This window comes from Lepisma saccharinum, chromosome 26, assembly GCF_977018435.1.
Source record: "Lepisma saccharinum chromosome 26, izLepSacc3.1, whole genome shotgun sequence".
Classification (NCBI taxonomy): domain Eukaryota; kingdom Metazoa; phylum Arthropoda; class Insecta; order Zygentoma; family Lepismatidae; genus Lepisma; species Lepisma saccharinum.
The window spans coordinates 19,762,895-19,785,872 of record NC_139254.1 but is presented as its reverse complement, the minus strand read 5'-3'; the positions used below and the strand labels follow the sequence as shown (position 1 = coordinate 19,785,872).

General features: G+C 36.9%; 1 protein-coding gene across 8 annotated transcripts in view; it reads right to left on the bottom strand.

Annotated features, from left to right (window-relative positions):
- Eps-15 (Epidermal growth factor receptor pathway substrate 15) overlaps positions 1-22,978 on the bottom strand; it is a 128,643-nt gene that overhangs the window by 46,867 nt on the left and 58,798 nt on the right. For 7 of the 8 annotated variants that reach the window (XM_083112491.1, XM_083112494.1, XM_083112497.1 and 4 more), the window contains 5 exons: positions 17,767-17,919; positions 13,786-13,875; positions 9,235-9,297; positions 2,039-2,236; positions 1,076-1,270 (listed from right to left, as the gene is read on the bottom strand). In XM_083112491.1, the coding sequence (XP_082968617.1) occupies positions 1,076-1,270; positions 2,039-2,236; positions 9,235-9,297; positions 13,786-13,875; positions 17,767-17,919 (699 nt within the window). The remainder of the gene's footprint in view (positions 1-1,075; positions 1,271-2,038; positions 2,237-9,234; positions 9,298-13,785; positions 13,876-17,766; positions 17,920-22,978) is intronic. The other variant, XM_083112492.1, reaches the window with a different exon arrangement.

The window sequence follows — 22,978 nt, the reverse complement described above, 5'->3', positions numbered from 1 at the left end:
CTAATGGGGAAAGAACCTTTGTACGTTCCAGTAAGATTTTTTGTAATTTCTTGGAGACGTTTGTTCCTTTTTTCAAAAGGGTTGTTTTCACCAATTTTTTTATGAATCCTTGATCACGACAGTTAGTGGTTGTTTATTATTAATGATGAAATGAACGTTTTTGATTAACGTAATGTAAAATGAAAGAAACTTAAGACTTGGACATAAATGCAAGTTAAAATGTATATATATATATCGTACGCTTTTGACTTATTTTCAATGCATTGTCATTTTTGAATTCGTTGTTGAATTAGTTGATTATAACTGGGCAGTTACGCTCAAAATCATTGTTGATTGTTAGAATGCCAAAAAATGAACTTCATTATTGTTATTAAATTGTTAAAATTGAATCTTGGACTTTCTATTGATACAATTTACTTAAGTACCTTCCCAATTTACTACGAGCAAATACTTACTAGTACGTGAGAGTGTGTGTGATACAGTAGTTAGCGATTTGTAGATTGCTTGAAATTGTGTAGTAATAATTTTATGACATAATTTATTTTGCAGGGGTTGCGCAACGCATTTTTGAAAAGTTTAATTGGGAATACTGTTTCACCCCTTTGCATATTATTATTAATTGTCTTAACAATTGTTTATGAATATAATTGTGAATGCGGTTACGCTCGTATCCCTAAATCACCCCCTCCTCATTTAAATTTTGTGACGTATGCCTAGATGCACATAATTTCGATCCACGACTCTGGGAAATTGTTGTAACAAAGAGGTCCAGTTCACCCCAAAAGATAAAAGCATCCGGCAACTTGCACGTTACACACTGTACTTGAGAAGTTAATGCATGCAAACGTGCATCAACGATTTGCGTATACACTGTATTATAGTTTATGAAGTGTAGGGTGAGGACATTTGCATATTTGCAAATTAAACAATCTAGACACTTAACCAAGTTAATGACAGTGTATTTATCAGTGAATAAACTAAAATAAGGTATGTACTTCTACTTTTACTGTGGTACTACATCTTTCACTCTCCCAAAATATGAATGTAGAGGTTGTTGGTAATAACATGTACTCACCTCTATTATTGTAGTTTCACCGTTAACAATGCCGACCATTGCAAACTCTGGGTCCCTAAATTCTGGTTTAATAGGAGCAAGTGATGAGTCTGTAATAGTAGTTACAGTTCCAATTGAAATTGCAGAATCGTAGAGACATATCGCATCATTCATTTGCCGCTGCTGTTCTTGCAATTGTGTTATTTTTGCTTTTGCCTGGAATGAGAGAGAATTTAATTAATTTAACACATATGAATACTAGTGTGCACATCTTGTTCAATTTTATATGCATAGTAAATATAGTATATGCATGTATAAGATTTTCTGCATTTAAAATAAATAAATAATATCCACATCAATATTATATACAAAAGTGTGTGCATGTTAGTGATGAGCATTCCAATCCACATTATCCAAATAATCAGACGTCCAAACCTGGGATCCCACGTCCAAATATGGAACCCCACGTCCAAATATGGAACCCCACGTCCAAATATGGAACCCCACGTCCAAATATGGAACCCCACGTCCAAATATGAAACCCCAGATCCAACATCCCAATAAGGAACCCCAGATCCAACATCCCAATAAGGAACCCCAGATCCAACATCCCAATATGGAACCCCAGATCCAACATCCCAATATGGAACCCCAGATCCAACATCCCAATATGGAACCCCAGATCCAACATCCCAATATGGAACCCCAGATCCAACATCCCAATATGGAACCCCAGATCCAACATCCCAATATGGAACCCCAGATCCAACGTCCCAATATGGAACCCCAGTTCCAACGTCCAAATATGGAACCCCAGTTCCAACATCCAAATATGGAATCCCAGATCTGAATCCCGAAACCGGTATCCAACTTCAGTGTCACATATTCTGGACTCTACATCCAAATATTTGTGCACTCTCAACCTATTTTATATGTGTGTGGGAACATGCTATGCACCAAAAGTGATACAATGTCATACCCTACCTGACTAATTTGTAGCTGAGTATCCTGCAGGTTTTTCGTAAGGCTATCCATCTGTTGCCTGGAGGATTGTAGTTGTTGCTCTAACCGAGTTTCTTCTTGTTTTAAGCCATCCAATTCTTGCTTCTTAGAACTCAGTTCATCTTCTTGTGTTTTCAAGTTGCTCTCTTGCTCCTCGGCTTGCCGCCTCAAGTTGTTCACCTGAGGAAAAATACACAGGTGCAGGATTTAGAAAAACAAGCAGCAGCACCAGTATTCTTCTGAAGCAGGCAATAATGAAACATGACTTAACTTAAAAATGAATGAAATTGTTACGAAGAAATGTAGTGCATATGCAATTGTAGTTGTGGTATTACATCTGCACAGACCTTGACATGCATAAATCCCTATATATACATTACAAAATATACAACATGCAAGTTATGTATAAACAGCATCTATGCTGAACAGTTTCAAGTACAAAGAACAAGACAGGTGCCTGGTTCTCAGTTCTAATGTGTCTGCATTGTGAAGATATACAGTGCAGTACTAGATCACAAAGATATTAGTTACAAGTACACTCAATATTTTTTTCTGTGGAAATTGTTTGAATATTGTTATTAGATCATGTGTAGAACGTTGAAGATGCAAAATCGACTTTAATTTTCCTCTTACATATTTCACTAACACCAGCATCCAATCACAAAACACTTGGATTGTAAGTGCAAGAGATTAAAAAATCTAAAAATTATTTAAAAATGTATATTTAACAATATTGTTACATGAATTACTATATCTACAACAGGTAAAAAATTAACTACAAAAAATTAATATATTAATGAAAAGCATGCTGAAGAGTAAATTATATCTCCATGCATTTCTCATGCATTCATTTACTTTATCACAATAATGATTATTTTTTGTTCTAGTTAACCAAATAATTCAAAATGTATTATTTCAATGCATATTAATTCTAAAGTGATTATATTAAGTTATGGAAATATTAATTTTCAATTTATTCTGTTAAGATATTAAAATAGTATGCATTTCATGAATGATAAAATATACAGTTATTCTAAATTAGCTACCTAAAAGCAACAAATCCTGATTATATACTAACAGGGTGGCTACAAACAAGCAGAAATGAAATTCCCTGACTTTTCCAGGTTTTCCAGGACAAAATTTACATTTTTCCCTGACAATTACAAACTAAACTAAATCGATGTTTTTGCAAATGGAAATAATAAACTCATACAGATCCACGTATGGTTTTGCTAAGTACCAATTTTATCTTCTATTATATTGACTTAATTTCTCTATTCTCTATGATTTGAATTCAAACTGCAAAATAGTAAATTTGGAAAATTATTACAATTCACAAGCTAAGGAAGGATTATGGAATTTTGTCATCCGCAGTAAGTTTAAAATAAAATACTTGATTACTTTTAAAGTTACGACTAAATGAGATAAGAGTGAATAGTGATTGATTAAGAAATACAATTGGTAATTTATCAGTCTCCTTATACATTCTCGGTATTATATGTTGATATTTCCACTGAGGTTTGGAACCCTCTGCTTGCAAAAACTATGAGTGCGGACTCATTTTTCAATGCATAAAGCTACTTCTCTCTTCTCTGTAAAGCAAACAACTTAACTCTTGCATATAAGCGAAACAACTGAATCGAACAAAAGAAAGTGTCATATTTCCTTACATTATCGATGGGATTTCTGCTTCAGTACAGTATATCCAAGTGAAGTGCTGTAACTGACAACATGCAGTTATACCATTAATGCTGACGAAAAGGGTATGTAAGTATTAGAAATTTAACGCAAGGAATTTATAGAATTGCATTGTATAGGTACCCGATTTAGCTAACCAACACATTAAAACAGGAACACTAATAATAAAAGCTTCTGAAAGTTCATATACGAGGGGCATCCTGAAAAAAGCTCCAATAGTGCCTATACGCAGCACTAGTGGTCGGAGAGCGACACACACACACATGCAGACAGGAAGAAGTGGCACAGTTGCAATGCAGCCGTTTTAGGACAGTTCTAGGTTAAACATTGAAGCTCTCATACAGTCTCCCACCGACTGCGATGTAGCCTACATTGCACGCTCAGAATTTGGCACAGAGCCACCAGCAATCGTGTGAGTTGTGCAGACCGGACGTCGTGAGTGATAGTATGGTCAGACGATGGTGCAGACAATTCACGGAAGGCCAATCGCATGTGCACAACCCCATACAGCTGAATACACACGGGCCCTTTGCATCACTTCAGGTGAGAGATCTTGAACCACTCCCTGTACAGCCCTGGCCTTGAATGTACTGACTTTCATCTCTTTGTTTAACTGAAGAGGTTTCTGGCAGGGCAAGGATTTGACAGCTACATTGCGGTAGAGATAGTTCCAGTCTTTGCTGTCAGACACATATACCATGAACATACAAAATTTAGTGCCATGCTACGACAAATGCCAGAACAACGGTGATGATTATGCCGAAAATTAGGTTAGGACTCACTGTTACTAATGCAATAAATTACAACTGATATTCTTGTTTTATTAATACCTAATCGGTAGACTCTTTGATATTTTGCTATTTTTTTCAAATTGGTGTATTTTCTTATTTTTTTATTTTTTACTATACGGTGTTATTTTCCCAAAATTCACATTTTCATTTTAGCACATTTTCTGGCAAATATCTGAAATTATACCTTCATGGTATTTTTAAACTACTGTTTCAAATTGTAAGTCACATGGCTTAAGCCTCTTCGCGAGAGTTTGATATCTTGAAAGTTATTTTTGGAAAGTTGTTTTCCATACCCCTTTTATTAATTTTAATGTAAGGATTTTAGATAATGGAATTTTGGTGTGGAGTTAGGGCCCCACACTTTCTTGATCACAGCTGAAGGTGGGGGTGATGTGATCAGCACCACACTCCTGGCTACCTTTATCCCTCAAAGTTTCCTCAAAGTACCAGCTTCATATGATGCTGGGTGGGTGCCGGAGCAGTTTGAATAGGTGGAAAACATCCCGGTTCTCCCCCGCAGGGGATTGATCCCGGGTCTCTCGCATAGTAGTCAGATGCCCTAACGACTGGGCTCCATTATTACTCGCTAGACACTTAGCACTTAGCTTGGTAATTCAAAACATATCTGGTGCGACAAATACGAAGATGTGGCTCCCGTGTGATGCTAGATACGCACTCGATCTCCTGTTAGAACCCCGCCACTTTGCTCTGTGATGCAAATGGTTTTGCTAGAAGTTGAAAAAATCGTGGGAAATAAATGATTTAATGTGGCTGTCGGAATTATTCCACGTACGTATAACTCTATAGTTTACTCTTGAGTAAAATGTTGGAAAACTTGCATGTTCTATGTACACAAACATGGCCTAGAAAAGACAAGGATGTAGGATTTCATGGAATTTTTCGTTGTTTTAGGAAATTTCTTTTAAAAAAATCGCTAAAAACGCCAACAATTCGCATTTTTTTTTGCAAAATTCGCATTATTTCGATATTTCGGACGGGCGAAAAATGTGTCCAGACATCACTGCACATTCCTAAACATAATTTCGCAGCAATTACCATTTTCACGGTTTTGGCGTTTGTGAAAAATCAATGTACCTACTAATTGGAAATTACTTTCTGGCCACCCCTCGTATAAATCAGTAGATGGAAAGTGAAAATTTAGCAGGGCTGGCAGAGAAAAGTCAATTCTTGAAGGAAGTGATTTGCTGTTATGATTGAATGATTCGAGTAAATAAGATATTAAAATATTTACGTATTTATTATTAGTATTTTATTTCATAATATTGGACATTAACTTCACTCAGTGAGAGATTAATGACCATCTCTCATGAGTTTAAACAGGCAGGACAGAGAGTGGCGTTAATTTCATTGCAATACTAGTGTTGCAGTAAATTTGAGGTGGGAGCATACACTTGCCAATTTTTATAACGTTCACCAATGCAGATTTATGTTTCACTTTTTCGTGATAGTATTCAATATATATCCCATTTGGTTGGATTCTTCTTGATATCTAAGAATATTGCAATGTCATTGTAATACCGCGGTGGCTCAGTCGGTAACGCGTCTGACTACTATGCTAAAGGTCCCGGGTTCGATCCCCGGCCGGTTCAAATCCGGGAACTTTTCTAACGAAGCGGCCCCGGCGCCCACCCAGCGTCGAATAAAATGGGTACCTGGGGGGAAACCCTGGGGGGTAAAGGCGGTCAGGGGCGTGATGCTGATCACATCACCCCCACTCACGACCGGATCAAGAAAGTGTGGGACGTTACCCCCACACCCCCTATACACCTTCATGGCGTGGTGCTATGCACAGGGGAGCACTTTACCTTTTTTTACCCTTTTTTTTTTTATTGTAAACGTATGTTAACTTGTGCGAAACCAGTAATACGTCAGGATGATAAAAGAAAGCCTTCGTAAGCACTGCTACATTAAATAAGGTGAAGCGAGCCAGAAGAGTAATAAAATTCCAACAGCATATTTGCAGTCTAAAGTTCTTCTTGTTTATGCATGCGATTTTTGTTCGATGTTGCAGTCCATGCAATTTCTGTCGCATATTGTAGTGAGATACTTTGTCGGGTGGCGATATTCGACAAAAATCGTATGTATCAATGGAACCTATTTGTTTCCATGTTCCTTCAGTTTGCCCAACAAAATGCCTTACTATGACGTCCGACAACTATCGGACAGCGCCACCGCACTTATCCCCTCCATCTGTTGACAAGTCCCCTTACTACTCCCATACGGACAAGAAAAAATGATAATTCAGTGCATTTTCCACGTAATATTTAGAGGCTTAACCTTTACTCCCCCGATGATACCATATGGTATAATGGTGCTGATTACGAAATGAATGTGCTTTTTGGACCTTCATACTCTTACGGTTGGGTGGAAACTCTGACACAGGTCTGGAGCAAGCCTGGGAAATTCATATTGATGACCAACCTCCCCTCCCCCCCCTCCGCAACATATCCTCCGCAACATATCCATGCCACATTTCCGAACAGTGTTTCACATTTTGGCTCATTATTCAACTTGTATGGCACCCAGGAACATAAAACATGTTTCATTCTCTTGACAAATGCCCATTCTTTGAAAAGAATACTAAAGTTCGCGCCTTCTTCCCAAATAGCGGGAGAAGAGGGGGTAAACTCCAGATATTTGTGTTTTTTTTTTCATTGAAATTCGGTAGTCGCTCCCCCCAAACCACCTTTCCTCGGTTCAACGTTCTGAATTGTACACGGTTGCATGCTCTGATGTTTTAGCTGAAAAACAAAACTTATCCGAAGTAGATTGCTCCCATAGTACCCGAGTTATAACCATTTTCCTTCAAAAATGCAAATTACCTATTTTTCGTAAAAAAAAAATATATCACATTTTGGCTTATTATTCAACTTGTATGGCACCCAAGAACATAAAACATGCTTCATTCTCTTGAGAAATGTCCATTCTTTGAAAAGAATACTAAAGTTCGCGCCTTCTCACCAAAATAGCGGGAGAAGAGGAGGCAAACTCCAGATTTTTGTTTTTTCCATTGAAATTCGGAGGACGTGCCCCCCCCCAAGCCCCCCCTTCCTCGGTCCGGTGTTCTAAATTGTACACCGTTGCATGCGCTGATGTTTTATCTGCAAAACAAAAGTTATCCGAAGTAGATTGCTCCCATAGTGCCCGAGTTATAACAATTTTCGTCAAAAGAGTGTTCGAAGTCAATGAAGACGAAATTCCCTGACATTTCCCTGACTTTTTTTGACACCTCAAATTCCCTGACTTTTCCCGGTTTTCCAGGTTTTCCAGGTCTGTCGCCACCCTGACTAAGCTTATATTATTTTCATACTCAAAATTACACAACAGATGTTTTCCCAATTTTCACAAATCCTTCATCAGTAAATATATGGACCTGAAAGAAATTTCATCTCAGATACTTACAAGTACCGCTGCATCTACATATGTCAGCTCAACTGTCATCTGTTGACATTGGGGGGAATATGCACCTTGTCTTTTACACAATAATTTGTGGCTGTTTAATGACAGCAGACAACATTGCATGCTACCCACACCATTGTAAGCCCCTATGTCAAATTCATAAATCATATTTGTCGATATCTACTTTAAAATAAGGTGCTAATGTATTCGAGAGTATGTATTTCTCCTCATGTACCAGTTGCAAGGAGCTCTTGTCGACTATTAAGCTAGGCAATAACATCAACAAATGTGTTTTAGACTACATTATTTTTTATTTATGGAGACTGCAAATGCCCCCTCTTTAACTTAATGTTTTTATTATTCAAAGCCAAGTATTTCTGGTTTCATGTTATGTTCTAATTCTCTGAATGTTAGTAACAATGGTTCTACATTAGCATGCAATGTTAACTAGAAATTATCAATTGTCTAGTGATTTTAAGTATATTTATTTTAACACTATGTTTCAAGAGAGCACCTCTTCCCTTGTCTTCAGGTTAACAAATTTATTTCGCTGGTGGTGGGAATCAAACCGTTAGTGCACTGGATTTGTAGTAAAGAAATTTGTTCACTGAAGATGACAGAAGAGGCGTGCTCTTGAAATGTAATGTTAAGAGTTAGTTAAAAGTACTAGTCAATGGATAATGTCCAATTAACATTGCATGCTGTTACCTTCGTTGGTTTGTCTTCTTCTATGCATGTACATTGTACAGTTCTATTAAGTAGCTGTTCCTAGAATATGTTACAAGTAATACTTCCATAAACATCCCTGTAAAATTGTAGCTCCCAAATGACTAGTCCACATGAGGGATGCCAAAATCCGGATGTGTGCATTATCCGGACAGTTTTATCATTTATCTGTTTCACGGGCTATCTACATATTCTTTTGTGTCATGTTCGTTATCTTACTACATGGATTTTCTACAAATCCTTCACAAATCTGTACTATTCGGGTATCAGAATTATCTGGATAATCGAATGGTGTGGCTATCCCTAGTCTACATAGGTCTCCCACTCCTTCAGATATTCAAGCTTTGTGAGGGAACTATGTTAAGACTCATCCTTGATTTTTTTGTTTTGTTACTAGCTTAGAACAACCATAGATAATATTACAGCTACACCTTATTAGCCAGGATAATAAAGTATCTTATCTATCTCATCTCTTAATACATAATTTAGAACTAACTTGGCCCAAATGAAGATGATAAAATAGGCAATACTACATAAGATTACCTGCATCTGTTCCTCTTCTAACTGCTCTTTCATATCATTAAGCTCTTTATCTAGGACGGACTTCTACACCAAATCAAAAAAGCAAACCAATAATCAATATATACATGCTAGCCAGCAAACAAAGAAAACGGAAAAAAATACTATAAAAAATCCTCAAGCATGTAACAAAAAATTAACGGAACAAAACAGTTATCTGTTTATGCAATTCTAACAATCCAAATTAATGCTGTAATTGCTTTTTAAATAAGTATACATAAAAAAATTATAAAGGACAACCTTACTTTCCACTAAGATGTTATGGCACTCTTTTTATTCTGGCATTTCACTGTTTTGAAAGCTAAAAATATGCAAACCATCATATGGTGGCTTCTTATACAGATTCAATAAGACTATAGACGTGATTAAGTAATAATTTTGTTTAATTTGTAAATTTCTGTCTGTAAATGTGAATATTTGTTAACATGACAACTTTGGATAAGGAATAACTTACACAACATGTCATCATTTCACTAAGTAATGAGGAGATCTTAACTCCTGATGAAGCCACATGATGTGTTGAAAGCTAGACTAAAACCATAAGTACATGCCAAATCTGAACTTCATTACTTAATGACAATGTATTTTCTCATGAAGTTTCTACACACGCACAATATCCACACCTAAAAATACTCATTCAACAGACGTATTCTTAATCGTCCATTTCAACATGAAAAGATTTAATAGTATATTACAAAAAATACTTTGCAATGATGGAACAACCATCCCCAGTCGTCGTCGTAGGTTTTCTATGACTAGGTTACGCTACTCATTCGTAGTTCCCAAATTTCCTTATGATGGTGGATGGCCAACAGTCCCATACACAGACTTAAATCTCAGGAAAAGGGTTTACGCTTCCCCAAGGAGAGAGAAACCGGCACACGTCCTGTAGCCACAGCCAAAAGCTTGCACCTTGACTACACGGCCGTGATGCAGGACACTGGCAGATATACGTGCACAATATTTCATGTGCTGCCAGGTCCAATACTTAGTTCCTAACCTGGGAATAAGTTTATTAAATCCGTCAAGATGTCTCGGGAAGTAATTTATAGCCATTTTTAGGCACAAAATTCCCTCCAAAGATTATGTACATGGTTGAGAAGTTTCAAATCTTAAATATGAACAGTCAATTTAGTACAGACTCCTCAACCTCAAGTGCAATATGGTAGTTTTACTATGATGATAACTTATTGAAAAGTATGATAATTGAGGCTCAACACAAACCAAACATTGGAGCTAAGTATTCTGAGCCAATGCTCACAGAGTTTCTGGTATGGTAGAATTTCTCATTGCAACTGACCACATGATTTTAGGCAGATATGTAGTTTTTCCAATGACAAAATCCATTGCAATTGCCTGTTACATCATTAATTAAGAAGGTTAATGCTTCAGCAAGAAACATTGGTAATTTTGTATTTGATTGGTAGAATATCAGTAATCAGTAAATTATCACTACTCCATCTTCATCAGCAAATATTTCACATCAGTCCAGACTTAATATTTATAAAAATTTGTGCTTTATTATATTTCTGGCACATATTTACTTTTTGTACAAAATAGTTCAACTGTAAGACAGTCATCATCAGATGATTAAACTAAAATGTATTCACAGGTTAACCAATATAAATAAAATTTATGTAAATGCTCACATTATAAGTTACATATGTTGGCACAAGGCAATGGATATGCATTATTGTGAAAATTATGTTTTGGCTGGCTTGGCAGCTCAATTGATTAGCACTGCCATGACAAGCCAAAAAACCTGATTTGGTCCCTGGTGGAGTCACAATTCTCATAACTTTTCAATAAATCATATATATATTTCAGCCAATCTGGATGTTAGGAATGTCTCATGCAAAAGCTGGGAAATAGCTCCAATGTCAACTTTTGTGTACTAGTCAATGGTGTAAATGTATATGGTCCGTTGATATTTACACGGTAAGACCATGGAGTGAATACCTACCACTGGACTGGCTCCTGGACACATTATCCAGACTAATAAAAGGAGAAAAACTGTGCGTGGTAGATTTTGGTGCAGCATAGAAATCATCTCAAAGTTTGTTATGTGGCAGCATGTATGTGTGCAGATCTGACACAATGGTACCATGGATTGACTGATGATTAAAAATGTTTGGTATGTCAGCACATGGGACCATTTCTCACAATATTTAAAGAATTAAAACACACTGAACACAAAATCAAAACCTAGACATGCTTATCAAAAAGCTGAAGTTGTGAAATTTCACGTGCACAAGACACACAGAGGATTATACTGGTTGTGAGTCGAGGTGCCAGAACCTCAAACATGCAATTCCTATGTGGAAGAGATGTTTACTTTTGAGTGCCTTACTTCTAACACACTGGGCTGAAAACAAAAACCAAGAACTTCAAACATTAAAGCCGTAGAGCCCTTAGTTTAGCACCAAGGGCATGCTCCCAAATGATAATTATACAGGGTGTCGTGGAGCCGACTGACACATTTCAAATTTGAATATTGCGCCGGTACATTAGCTTGTAGTGGTTGTCTGTAAAGGGTATGGTAGAGGAGAGGATGCCATTTCATAGAGGCAGTTGCAATGGTGTGTTGGAACGTACAATATTACCTGTGTTTGAAACTGTTCTCTCTAATTTTGGCGACATCGCTTGGCTGCCTGACCTTAATGTAAAATATTTTTTCCTGTGGGGGTTATTGAAAGACCGTATATTGTGGAGGCATACCATGACTAGACTATTCAAGAACTCAAATAAGCCATTGTTCACGAAGTTGCAGCTATTGGAGGCACGTGTATGTAAAATTCCAGACATGCTTCCAACGCATTCATGTAAACGAAGGACATCTTCTTGATATAGTTTTCAAGAAATAAGCTTGTAATATGCTAGTAATAAATAGCATGCTTGGACGTATTTATAGACAGTTTTGCTTATTGTCCCTCCTTCCATCTATGACCATTTGAAATATGTAAGTCAGCTGCATGCCACCCTGCATGAAGGTTGAGATTAAGATGAGCATGAGGATGAATTCTGTTTATGCTACTAAGACCCCTCCCAACAGCACGCCATACTCATAGGGATGCAGGAATTTGCTGCCTTGTGGATTCTACCAGTAACGATAGACAAAACAGCAGAGCTGATGAAGGTACCATGTAGAGAATGATACACTTCTGACAGTATGCTGACATGATAGAAGAGAATGAAGTAGTGTGTGTATCGAGTTCATACTATCCCTATCCATCAAAGGCCCAACAGAAGAAACTACAAGGTAACCAAAAAAGTTCTAGCCATTTTTGACGTCCCATTAATCATGCGCTCTCAGAGAGAAAACGAAATGATCCACGTGCCTGCCAAGCGATCGGGAGTTAGTCAGCAGTTAGTTAGTTAGCAGGAGGAGCCGGCATTGGTGAATCGCAAGGGTGTGCTGTTCCTGCACGACAATGCCAAGCCACATGTGGCAAAGAGGACCCGGGAGACCCTTCAGCAACTTGGCTGGGAGACACTGTGCCATCCATCATATTCACCGGACCTTGCACCAACAGATTACCACCTGTTTCATTCCCTCGACAACCACCTCCGTGGAAGATCTTTCGCAAATGAGGGAGACCTGCGGAACGCACTCACGGACTTCTTTGTATCCAAGCCCACTGAGTTTTATCACCAGGGTCCTTGTGCAGCTGCAGGGACATTGGCAAAAGGTTACTTCGAAACCTAAAGGTACGGACCGTCCACTGTACTGCTCTTTGTTTATCACTGCTCTAGAATGGCAAGAACTTTTTTGGTTACCTTGTACATGATCAGTTTACTAAGGACAAAATTCAAATTGGCAACACAGTAGGGCAAGAAAAGGAAACAATGTGTGATGGCAAGAAAATACAAAGATTACACATGTCAGATTATCTCAAACATGGAAGTAGGAAAGGCCCAACATAACACAATATAGTGTTCTATCTATAAAACACATCTGTTTGACTTCTAACATTCTGAAAGGAAGGCTGTCCATGCATAATCATCACAAGCTCCAATGAAACAACTTTTCATTCAAAGATTCTGTGTGATTCCACAATCTACCACTACATAGTTTTTCTCCCATAAAGGGACCACTTTCGTGTACCTTTCCTTCCATCTGTTCAGCTACAGCGTTCACATTAAAAAAAAAAGTCTTATTGCATAAACCCACACACCACTCAATTCTTGCTTACAACTATGTCCAATTAACTATTTTTGAAAATAAATACTCTTCTAATTCACATGTGAAATGTCAGAATGTTAAACTAACTAAATTCTAATGACAAGGCTTTAAATAATGTTAAAAGTCTGCTGAGTTTTAAAGACTAAGAACAAGAGAGCAAATAAAGTAAGTATTTCTAGTATGCAAACATACGAGTGCATTTTCTTAACTGTGGCGATGCAGCATGAAATCACAGAGATGCTTTGTTATAACACTGTACCATTTGCAGGCTAAGCATTCTAATACTCTACATCTTGCAAAATAATAAGACTATATGTATTATACACAAATACCTGTCCATTAAGATCGTTTAGTCGCTTTTGTGCCTCTCCCTTCTGGTTTTCCAGTTGTTTTAATGTTGCTGCAAGGGTATCCAACTCACTCTGGTAAAAAATGGAGAACAACATTAACAACAGTTTTATGGTAGGGATGTGCCGAAGCTGATTACAGATGTAAAAAAATTGGCAGAAATTGACATATTGGCATCGGCATCGACAAAAATCCGATATTTAAACCGATACAGATTATACTAGAGTTTTACCTTCTAATAAGTGTTATATTTTAATTTTGTAAGATTTATTGAAAATTAGGTTATGATTCATCATTATTGTAGAGTTTTTGTAATAAAATTATTGCAAACTCTCATTCGGGGGTTAAAACAGTACATTGCTGAACCAGGATCTGCTGTTGTATTGGAAATTCAGATGCAAATGTACATTCGCATCTCTTGAGAATATATATGTATATACATATGATAAGCAATACAAATGTACATAGCAAATTTATTTTTGTCATGCTGATAACAACATCCCATTTCTGTTTAATAATCTTATGTATCAGAATCGGTTAAATATCGGCATCGGTATCGGTTCCAAAAATTATCGGTGAGTACATCGGCATCGGTAAATTTTCAGCTTCGTCACATCCCTATTTTATGGGTAACTACATTTTCTGTTATCTATTTAGCTAATGTTACCTAGCTCTTCTACCATGTTCATTGTTAAGACAGGGATGAATTTTCGAGTCTCTTACTCAGTTTTGTAGGTGGTACATAGGAAAAGTATGATTTTTAAGGTGAAGAGTAGGACATGTCTGCAAAACTGAGGCACAACACTTTCAATTATGTTGTTGAAAACCACACAAAACAAATAAACAGCACAATAAAAGGTGGAACCTCTTCCGTGTATAAGCTTCTCCAAATCAGTTTTGTTTTCTCTTCGGAAAGACAGAGCTTTTAGCGGAGGTGAAATTTATACATTGTGCCTCCCAATAATTAACTGTTAAAGGAAGAGAAAGAAAATAACTTTTTCAAAAAAATTGGCCCCTGTAGCCACCACAATACACTGAAAAATTGTAGTATGTAGCAGTGGTTCATTACTACAACCATGTGAAGCTTCGTTGAAAACAGAATGATACTTCTTGTGAAAAAAATATATATATGTAATTTGTATAAGAGCAGCAGTGTTGTTATTTACGGAATTTCTATAGTAACAATGGATATATTGGTTTGCAATTTGAGTATGTAATACCTTTAAGGCATACAAATGAACAAAAAAGACAGAATGACATATTGTGTGTAGTTTTCAAGAAATGGCAAGTTAATTGCTGCCACATGGTTGGGGAAAGTTTAAAAAATTGGGCCTTTGTCCCTATGTCATCTTGGACACTCGATCGTCGCATGTTGCTTAAAGTGTTGATTCTTACACACCATTTTTTAAAAAACAGTAAAGTGGTCCCCTGTGCTTTGCACCACAGCATGAAGGCATATAGGGGGTGTGGAGTTAGGGTGACTGAAGGTGGGGGTGATGTGATCAGCACCATGCCTCTGGCCACCTTTACCTGAGTTTCCTCCAGGTACCCACTTTATATGATGCTGGGTGGGTGCCGGGGCAACTTGTGACGTTTTTTCCCCGCAATTGTAATAAAAAAGTACTACGTTAAATTATTGCGCGGAAAAGCCCCCACAGTCTTCGGTACGCTTGTGCGTCAGTTGGTTATTTGGCGACTAGTTGGTCGATTGACCGCTAGAGGCCCTCAGTGGCAAATCCTTTTTTTTTTTGTGCGACGACTTCGAAAGGATACAGGCAGTTCGTTACTTGCACGAGAACAGGAAGTCACGACCTCGACTCGGTGGAGCATGCGGAAGCTCGTGTCGCTAGACATGATTCAGTTGAGCTTTCGATGATCCGAGGAAAGAAGCAGGACCAGGCTATTTCGCTCAAACTCGTCGTGGATTTTTGCCCTCGTTTTCGTAATTGGGCTCGTCAGCTACGTTGAAGACAGTTGGTGCCTTTTGGATAAACTACAGTAAGCAACAGGAATCAGGTTTTTGACAATTGACCGTTTTGACCGTCGTTGTCTCGAGTTGGAAATGGAACTTGGAGTTTAGAAGACGTAATTTGGCAATTACGAGAAGGAAGTTTGGAGACTACACGACGGGATACTGTGGATGATGCGGACAGGACTATTGGAATCTACCTTTCCGTTTTTTCAGCAATCACTACCAACGAGTCACGCAGCCCAATTGGTCCAGTTTTAAGGTATGTACTTTTGGCAACCATTAACTCAGTGAAGATTGAAGTGTTTTTGTATTCCCGACAATGAATGTGTCACTCAGCAACTAATCGCGATCTGCGATACCCGTCGAAGGACAAACAAAAAAAAGAAACTTTAATAAGAAGTTCATCGACGTTTCTTCTCCCCAATTTTGCATGGCGTCGTCGCGATAACTATGATTGGTCGTGACGTGACCTTTTGCTTTCACCTTTAGTTCACATGACAAGCACTGACTGTATTTAACATATAAAAAGGGGAAGGGGGATACTATTGAGTAATTTCTGTCAGTATTCGAGCAAACGAGTAAGCACCTCGCCCATGTCTTGACAAGGGGGGAATGAGAGCATCAAAAGAATCGAGGGGTTATTTTTCCCAAGAAAAGGTTCGAGTCTTACAAGCCAAGAATTGATGTCGTAACTTTTAAGGATATTTTTTTGTACATGTAGTACGTTCACGTACAGGTGTTATCCGTTCAACTAATTTATTATATTGTTACAAAAGAATGTCAAACTTTCGAACATTTGTACAATCCGTCATGAAAAGATTGTTGTAGTTACGTGGATGTATTTGTTGTTTGAATGAAAAGAAAGGAATATTAACCATACTACGTTGCGGGGTTAATATAATAAAAATTGACCACGCGTCACAAACTAATTTTTTGTAGTACGTGTTTGTTTGCCCTACAAATTGTACCTTAGATTATAAATTGCATGAAGTAAGGTTGTGGTTGTTCGAATATGGATTTGTGGCGGAAACATGCGTCCCAAAATTAAGGTTTACGTGATTTCGAGAGAGAAGTAGAAACGGGGAGAGGGCAAGTTTTTTGACGCAAGCACGAAGAAGTTGCTTGTTTAACGTGTCCTTCGTTGTACTAAATTGATTGGTTCTCATTTGAGACTGAGGCGGTCGTACAAAATACGTACCATTAGCCCCAAAACAATAACAGTTGTAACCGTTAGGTTGGGCACGCGTAATGCGAGTCCACGGCCTCTTGCACGTCTTCTCCCATTTTTTGTTATTTAATTAAGGACCCACCTAACTAGTTACAAACTTGAACAGGTGGAAAAAAAAACGGTTCTTCCCAGCCAGGGATCGAACCCGGGTCTCTCACATGGTATTCAGATGCCCTAACGACTGAGCTACCGTGTCTCATTTACACATTATTACATTTAAAATTTAAATTATTCAAAAAACAGCAGTGGTTTACAAGTTATAGCAGTTTTGTTATAAATTATCTCATAATATTACAAAGGGCAACAAAGGACTTTTTCAATCTCCACTTGTCAATAACAGTAAGAATGGATGTATTGTTTTGTAATTCGGGAATGTCATACCTTTATACGCATACTAATGAACAAAGGCAGAACTGAAATATCAACCATGAATAGTTGGCACATGGGGCGGTTTTGCTATAAACCAGCCGTCCGCTAAAGTTGAAAATAAAAGTCTGTCCAAGCTTTCAACTTGATCCCTGAGTCATCATCAGGGCTGGTCGAGACAACAAGGAAACAACAAGCAGGTCTCAACGACACTACTTGCTGTGTCTGCAGTAGGCACCCCGGGCTGCTTCTTCCTCGCCATCTCTCGACCAGTCCTGATGGTGACTCTGGGACGGAGTCAATCAGCCACCAAATGTGTTCTTTTCAAGTGCCCGTGCTATTTTCATAAAGAGCTACCTCAATTTACACTAAGTATCTTCCAATTTGAAATATGCTTACCTGTAAACTTTTTATTTCTCCCGTTTTTATTTTAATATCTGCTTCCTTTTGGGCTATATCTGTTTCTAGCTGGTGCTTCTCATTGGCAAGTTCTTCTATTTCTCTGCTGATCATGTCCAGCTCGGGGTTAGTATATGGTGCGCTACTGTTTTCCTAGAAAAAGTACAAAGCAGAAAACATAAGGATCATATAATTCTTGATTATGCAGTACAACAATAACAATGTAGGGATGGGTCAATATGAAATTCTTGTTGATTCTGATAAAGTAATGATACAAAAAGTTATCCACTCCGATAAACAATATTTTACCAATCTGATGTAAACTCGCAAAAGATCTATGAAGAACCTGAATGGCTCATTACCATCGTAATTAATGTATGTAAACAGCTGACTAAAATGGGGTTTGCTTTGAAAAATAAACTATGTACTAACACATTTACTTTACAATATCAGAATTGCACTTTGATATTCATAAAAATACTAACAAAATGGGAGAATTTTGCACTAAGTTAATGGATATTTATGGATATATCTGATTGGCAAAATTGGTAATTTTACTGAAAAATCTATAAGCAGGGTTTCCACATGAACTCTAAATGTATTTTCCCCGAGATTTCCCTCAGTTTTCCAGAATTCTCAATTATTTTCCAGAGTACTCAATACACAGTACATTACTATTTTCAATTAATTTTACAATGGCCTCCTCCATTTCCACTCATATACATACTATCCTTACCTTCCATTTTATTTTAATATTAGAGATGGGGCAGATTAATCAGTACTCTAGGGGTTTTGGTCAATATAGGCATATCAGTGAATCTGTAGAGGCATGCACATTTTGTTTTTGACGGAAACACAAAATGTTAAACACACTGTAATGTTAATTTTTCATGTTTCAGAAATATGTGAGGTGCATAATCCTACCATGTTTTGTCACAAAATGATGTAAAGTGAACTGCAAAATGTGAAATAAACTATTAAAACACTAAATTTAGGGTTTATTTACCGACACAACACTTTGTAAGGTCTGAATTATCCTGTGAGTATTGCAAATCATGGGAAAATGATTAATTCTGCTGTAAATATTTGAGAAGGGAAAAAAAAAGTCATTTACACAGGAATGACCTTCATACTCAGACAACTACACAAATGTGCTATTAGAAGAGAAAACTTAATGTAGTGTAATAATAAGTAGTTTTTAAACCAAATTTAGGGTTTTATTTACACCTTTACACTCGAATGCCATTTTATAAATCACTTTTGATCCCGAAATGTGCCCATGATTTTTACCAAAATCTTGTTCCTTTATTCACCATAAGTATGTGGCTCCATACATAAGTAATATTCAGATGAATTTACAAATTACGTATATTTGTAAATAGCTTTTAATTTAATGAAATATTCTGCCATTTTGTTGTTACTTTACGAGTGAAAACATACAATCCATATATATCATGGTTTTTAAAATGTAAATGTTTAACTGTGCAGTTAGAGGAAGAACAAACCGTCATATCTATCAACTTCTGATACGAATAACAAAACTAATTCAAGAATAAAATGATATCTCTGTGGATATAATTACGGACTATGGCTACAGTTCCTCGTGGTCGTTAAACACTTTTTCAAACCAGCACAAAATAAAATTTGAAACACATACACAGAACACATATTTTCAGACTTTTGGCAAACAGAAGTTTACAAGTGGACACAATATCAATTAATTTGTAATGCAAAATAAACATATATGTGAAGTTTACAAGTGGACACAATATCAATTAATTTGTAATGCAAAATAAACATATACGTATCTCAAGCCTATATCTTCAAAGTAGCTTACGTAAAGCAAGTTACTGAAGTTATAATTATTAGTTTCAATTATTATTATCGACGTGCAGTGCATTTTCTAGTCCTTCAGATGTACTTCATTGGGACTCGTTGATCAATTAGATGATTTCTCCAGATTTTTTTTCTTTTTTTAAATTCACTGAGAATTCCAGGTGTGTGGGAACCCTGTATATGCGTACACTAGAGTGTGGTCTAACTTCCATCCATACAACAGTGAATAAAAGGATACTGATAAAATTGCAACAAAAAGAAAACATATTCTACATCAATATACAAGGTGGGGCAAAATAATGTTACCACTTATATGGTGTTTCGGCGGGGCAAAATAATGTTATCACAAGATCACCAGACCTCAGCCCGTGCGATTTCTGGTTATGGGGGATGGTAAAGGAGCGTGTTTACGCAACAAAACCACGGGACATACAAGACCTGAAACAAAGAATTTCGACAGTGATATGCTTTATACCGCAAGACATGTGTTCAAGTGTCATGGACTCAAAGGTTGACAGAATGCTCAAATGTATTCACATTTCTGGTTCACAGGTTGAAGGGGTATATTAAATGTGTATGTTTCCCTTTCGGTGGTAACATTTTTTTTGCCCCACCGAAACAACATCATATATATAAGTGGTAACATTATTTTGCCCCACCCTGTACATGCCAAACATTCTGTAAGGAGACTAAATTATTCATTCAGTTCCTTTATCTTTGTTTCTTTCCTTTCTTTATATCAGTTCCTTTAACTACAAAATCCATTGTTGTTAATTATAGGAAGCTTTCAGACTGAAATGACAAGTGGCATGCGATTCACTTGTGTTTCACACCAACCTCTCCAGTCTGTAAACAAGCTGATGGCCTAAAAAGTATTTCAAAATGACATTTTTTCCCCTACATTACCTAAAATTTTAAAAAAAGAATTATTTTTAAAGTTAGTTTACATATTAATATGTAATCTACATTTTTTTTTCTAAATAACATGCTTGGGTATCATAATTTGACACACACAAGATGGACTACATAGAAATTTAAACAAAAAATGCAAGATGGACCAAGACTAGAACCAGGGTGTGTGGCATACTGTACTATTGCTCTACCAACTGAGCTCCCTAGTCAGCCCTGATTTTTCACTTCTGCTGATTTACCGGTCAAGTTTTCTCTTAGTGATATTGCAGAAGTGGTCTACGCTCACATTTTTTGCTTAAATTTCCATATAATGCTTGAATAATATTGACTTGGTGGTTTCCCCTGCTGCAGTTGAAGAATATACAGGTATAACACATACTATGTGCCAATAATTACATATGGAGCAGAGACTTGGACAATGACAGAGAGAGACAAAAGAAAGATGCAGGCAGTGGAGATGAAATTCTTAGAGTATATTGGGGAAGACTAGAAGGGATAGAATAAGGAATGAGGAGATAAGACAGACAGTGGGTGTGGTGAAGCTTCAGAACAAGATAGATCAGACACAGATGAGATGGTTCGGACACATTTAGAGGATGGATGCAGAAAGAATACCAGTAAGAGCTTACACAGGGTGGCTACAAACAATCAGAAATGAAATTCCCTGACTTTTCCAGGTTTTCCAGGACAAAATTTACATTTTCCCCTGACAATTACAAACTAAACTAAATCGATGTTTTTGCAAATAGAAATAATAAACTCGCACAGATCCACGTATGGTTTTGTTAAGTACCAATATTATCTTCTATGAAATTGACTTAATTACTCTATTCTTTATGATTTGAATTCAAAGTGCAAAATAGTGAATTTGGAAAATTATTACAATTCACAAGCTAGGGAAGGATTACAGAATTTTGTCATACGCAGTAAGTTTAAAATAAAATACTTGATTATTTTTAAAGTTTCGACTAAATGAGATAAGAGTGAAGAGTGAATGATTAAGAAATACAATTTGTAATTTATCAGTCTCCTTATACATTCTCGGTATTATATGTTGATATTTCCACTGAGGTTTGGAACCCTCTACATGCAAGAACCATGAGTGCGGACTGCGGACTCATTTTTCAATGCATAAAGCTACTTCTCTCTTCTCTGTAAAGCAAACAACTTAACTCTTGCATATAAGTGAAACAATTGAATCGAACAAAATAAAGTGTCATATTTCCTTACATTATCAATGGGATTTCTGCTTCAGTACAGTATATCCAGGTGAAGTACTGTGAAACTGACAACATGCAGTTATACCATTATTGCTGACGAAAAGGGTATGTAGGTATTAGAAATTTAACGCAAGGAATTTATAGAATTGCATTGTATAGGTACGATCTGTTATAACTGTGCGATCGTGAGTTTATCATGCTCTTAAAGAAAACCCCAGCTGAAGAAATCTCAGCTATGTGAGAGAATGGAGTTAAAGGCCACGAACTGCAACTGATGGAGGTCATCGGAATCGTGTTCAGCTTGGGTTCTCTTTGCGAACATGAACAGCCCAAGATCGCAAAGTGCTGATGTCTACACATTCATCCCCATAAAATGCTTTCAGTCTCAGATGAATGTCAATTTGTAGCACATTTTCTGCGGTTAGAAACTCGAACACTGCACGCTACTTCAGGCGCTTCACCAACATCGCATGGTTACATGCTGCCATTTTCCTCGCAATAGTTCAGCACCCCCTGGCGATAGAAGTTTGAAACCTTCAATGGAAAAGCGGGAAAGTCTTATAAGTGCAATGTATGGTTGCTCAAAATCCAAAATGCGTTTACAAGGTAACAAAGAAAATAAAAACGTAGGAAGCTTTACTTTTCAGCATGCCCTCGTATATATACTTTATTGTAGATCCATTTCAGGATTGTAATGTTGTTGATTGACATTCCAAATTACAGTTTGCAGAATTTTAACACAAAATGTTAATAAGAAATGAAATTAGGCATGCCATATTTAATGCAAAATATTGAATTTTTTACGAGTTTGGTATCTCTTAAACGAATTGAATCTCAAACTCAAAATTTTTACTGAAGTTAGTTATCATGGAGTACTGTATTGTGTACAAATTTCAGATTTTTAAACAACTGCCCACCAGAGATATTTAACCCTGAACTTGGAACTTTTTAACAAAAAGTACATGTTTATGACCCTGTAGAAAATAAAGGATTAAAGTCTCAAGCTTCAAATAATTTTGACACATACTATTGGTACACAGGTACTTGCACAAAAAAATTCAAGTGTCAAACAAACTGCCTTCCCCCCAAAAAAATGTCCGAAAATGTCATTTTGAGCGATTAAAATACACAATTTTAACCTTAAAATTTATTATGAAGGAATAATATTCAGAAAATTACACAGAAATACAATTGTAGCCTATAATGTGCTTAACATCACAGATTTTGTCTCATTGTCGTAGGAC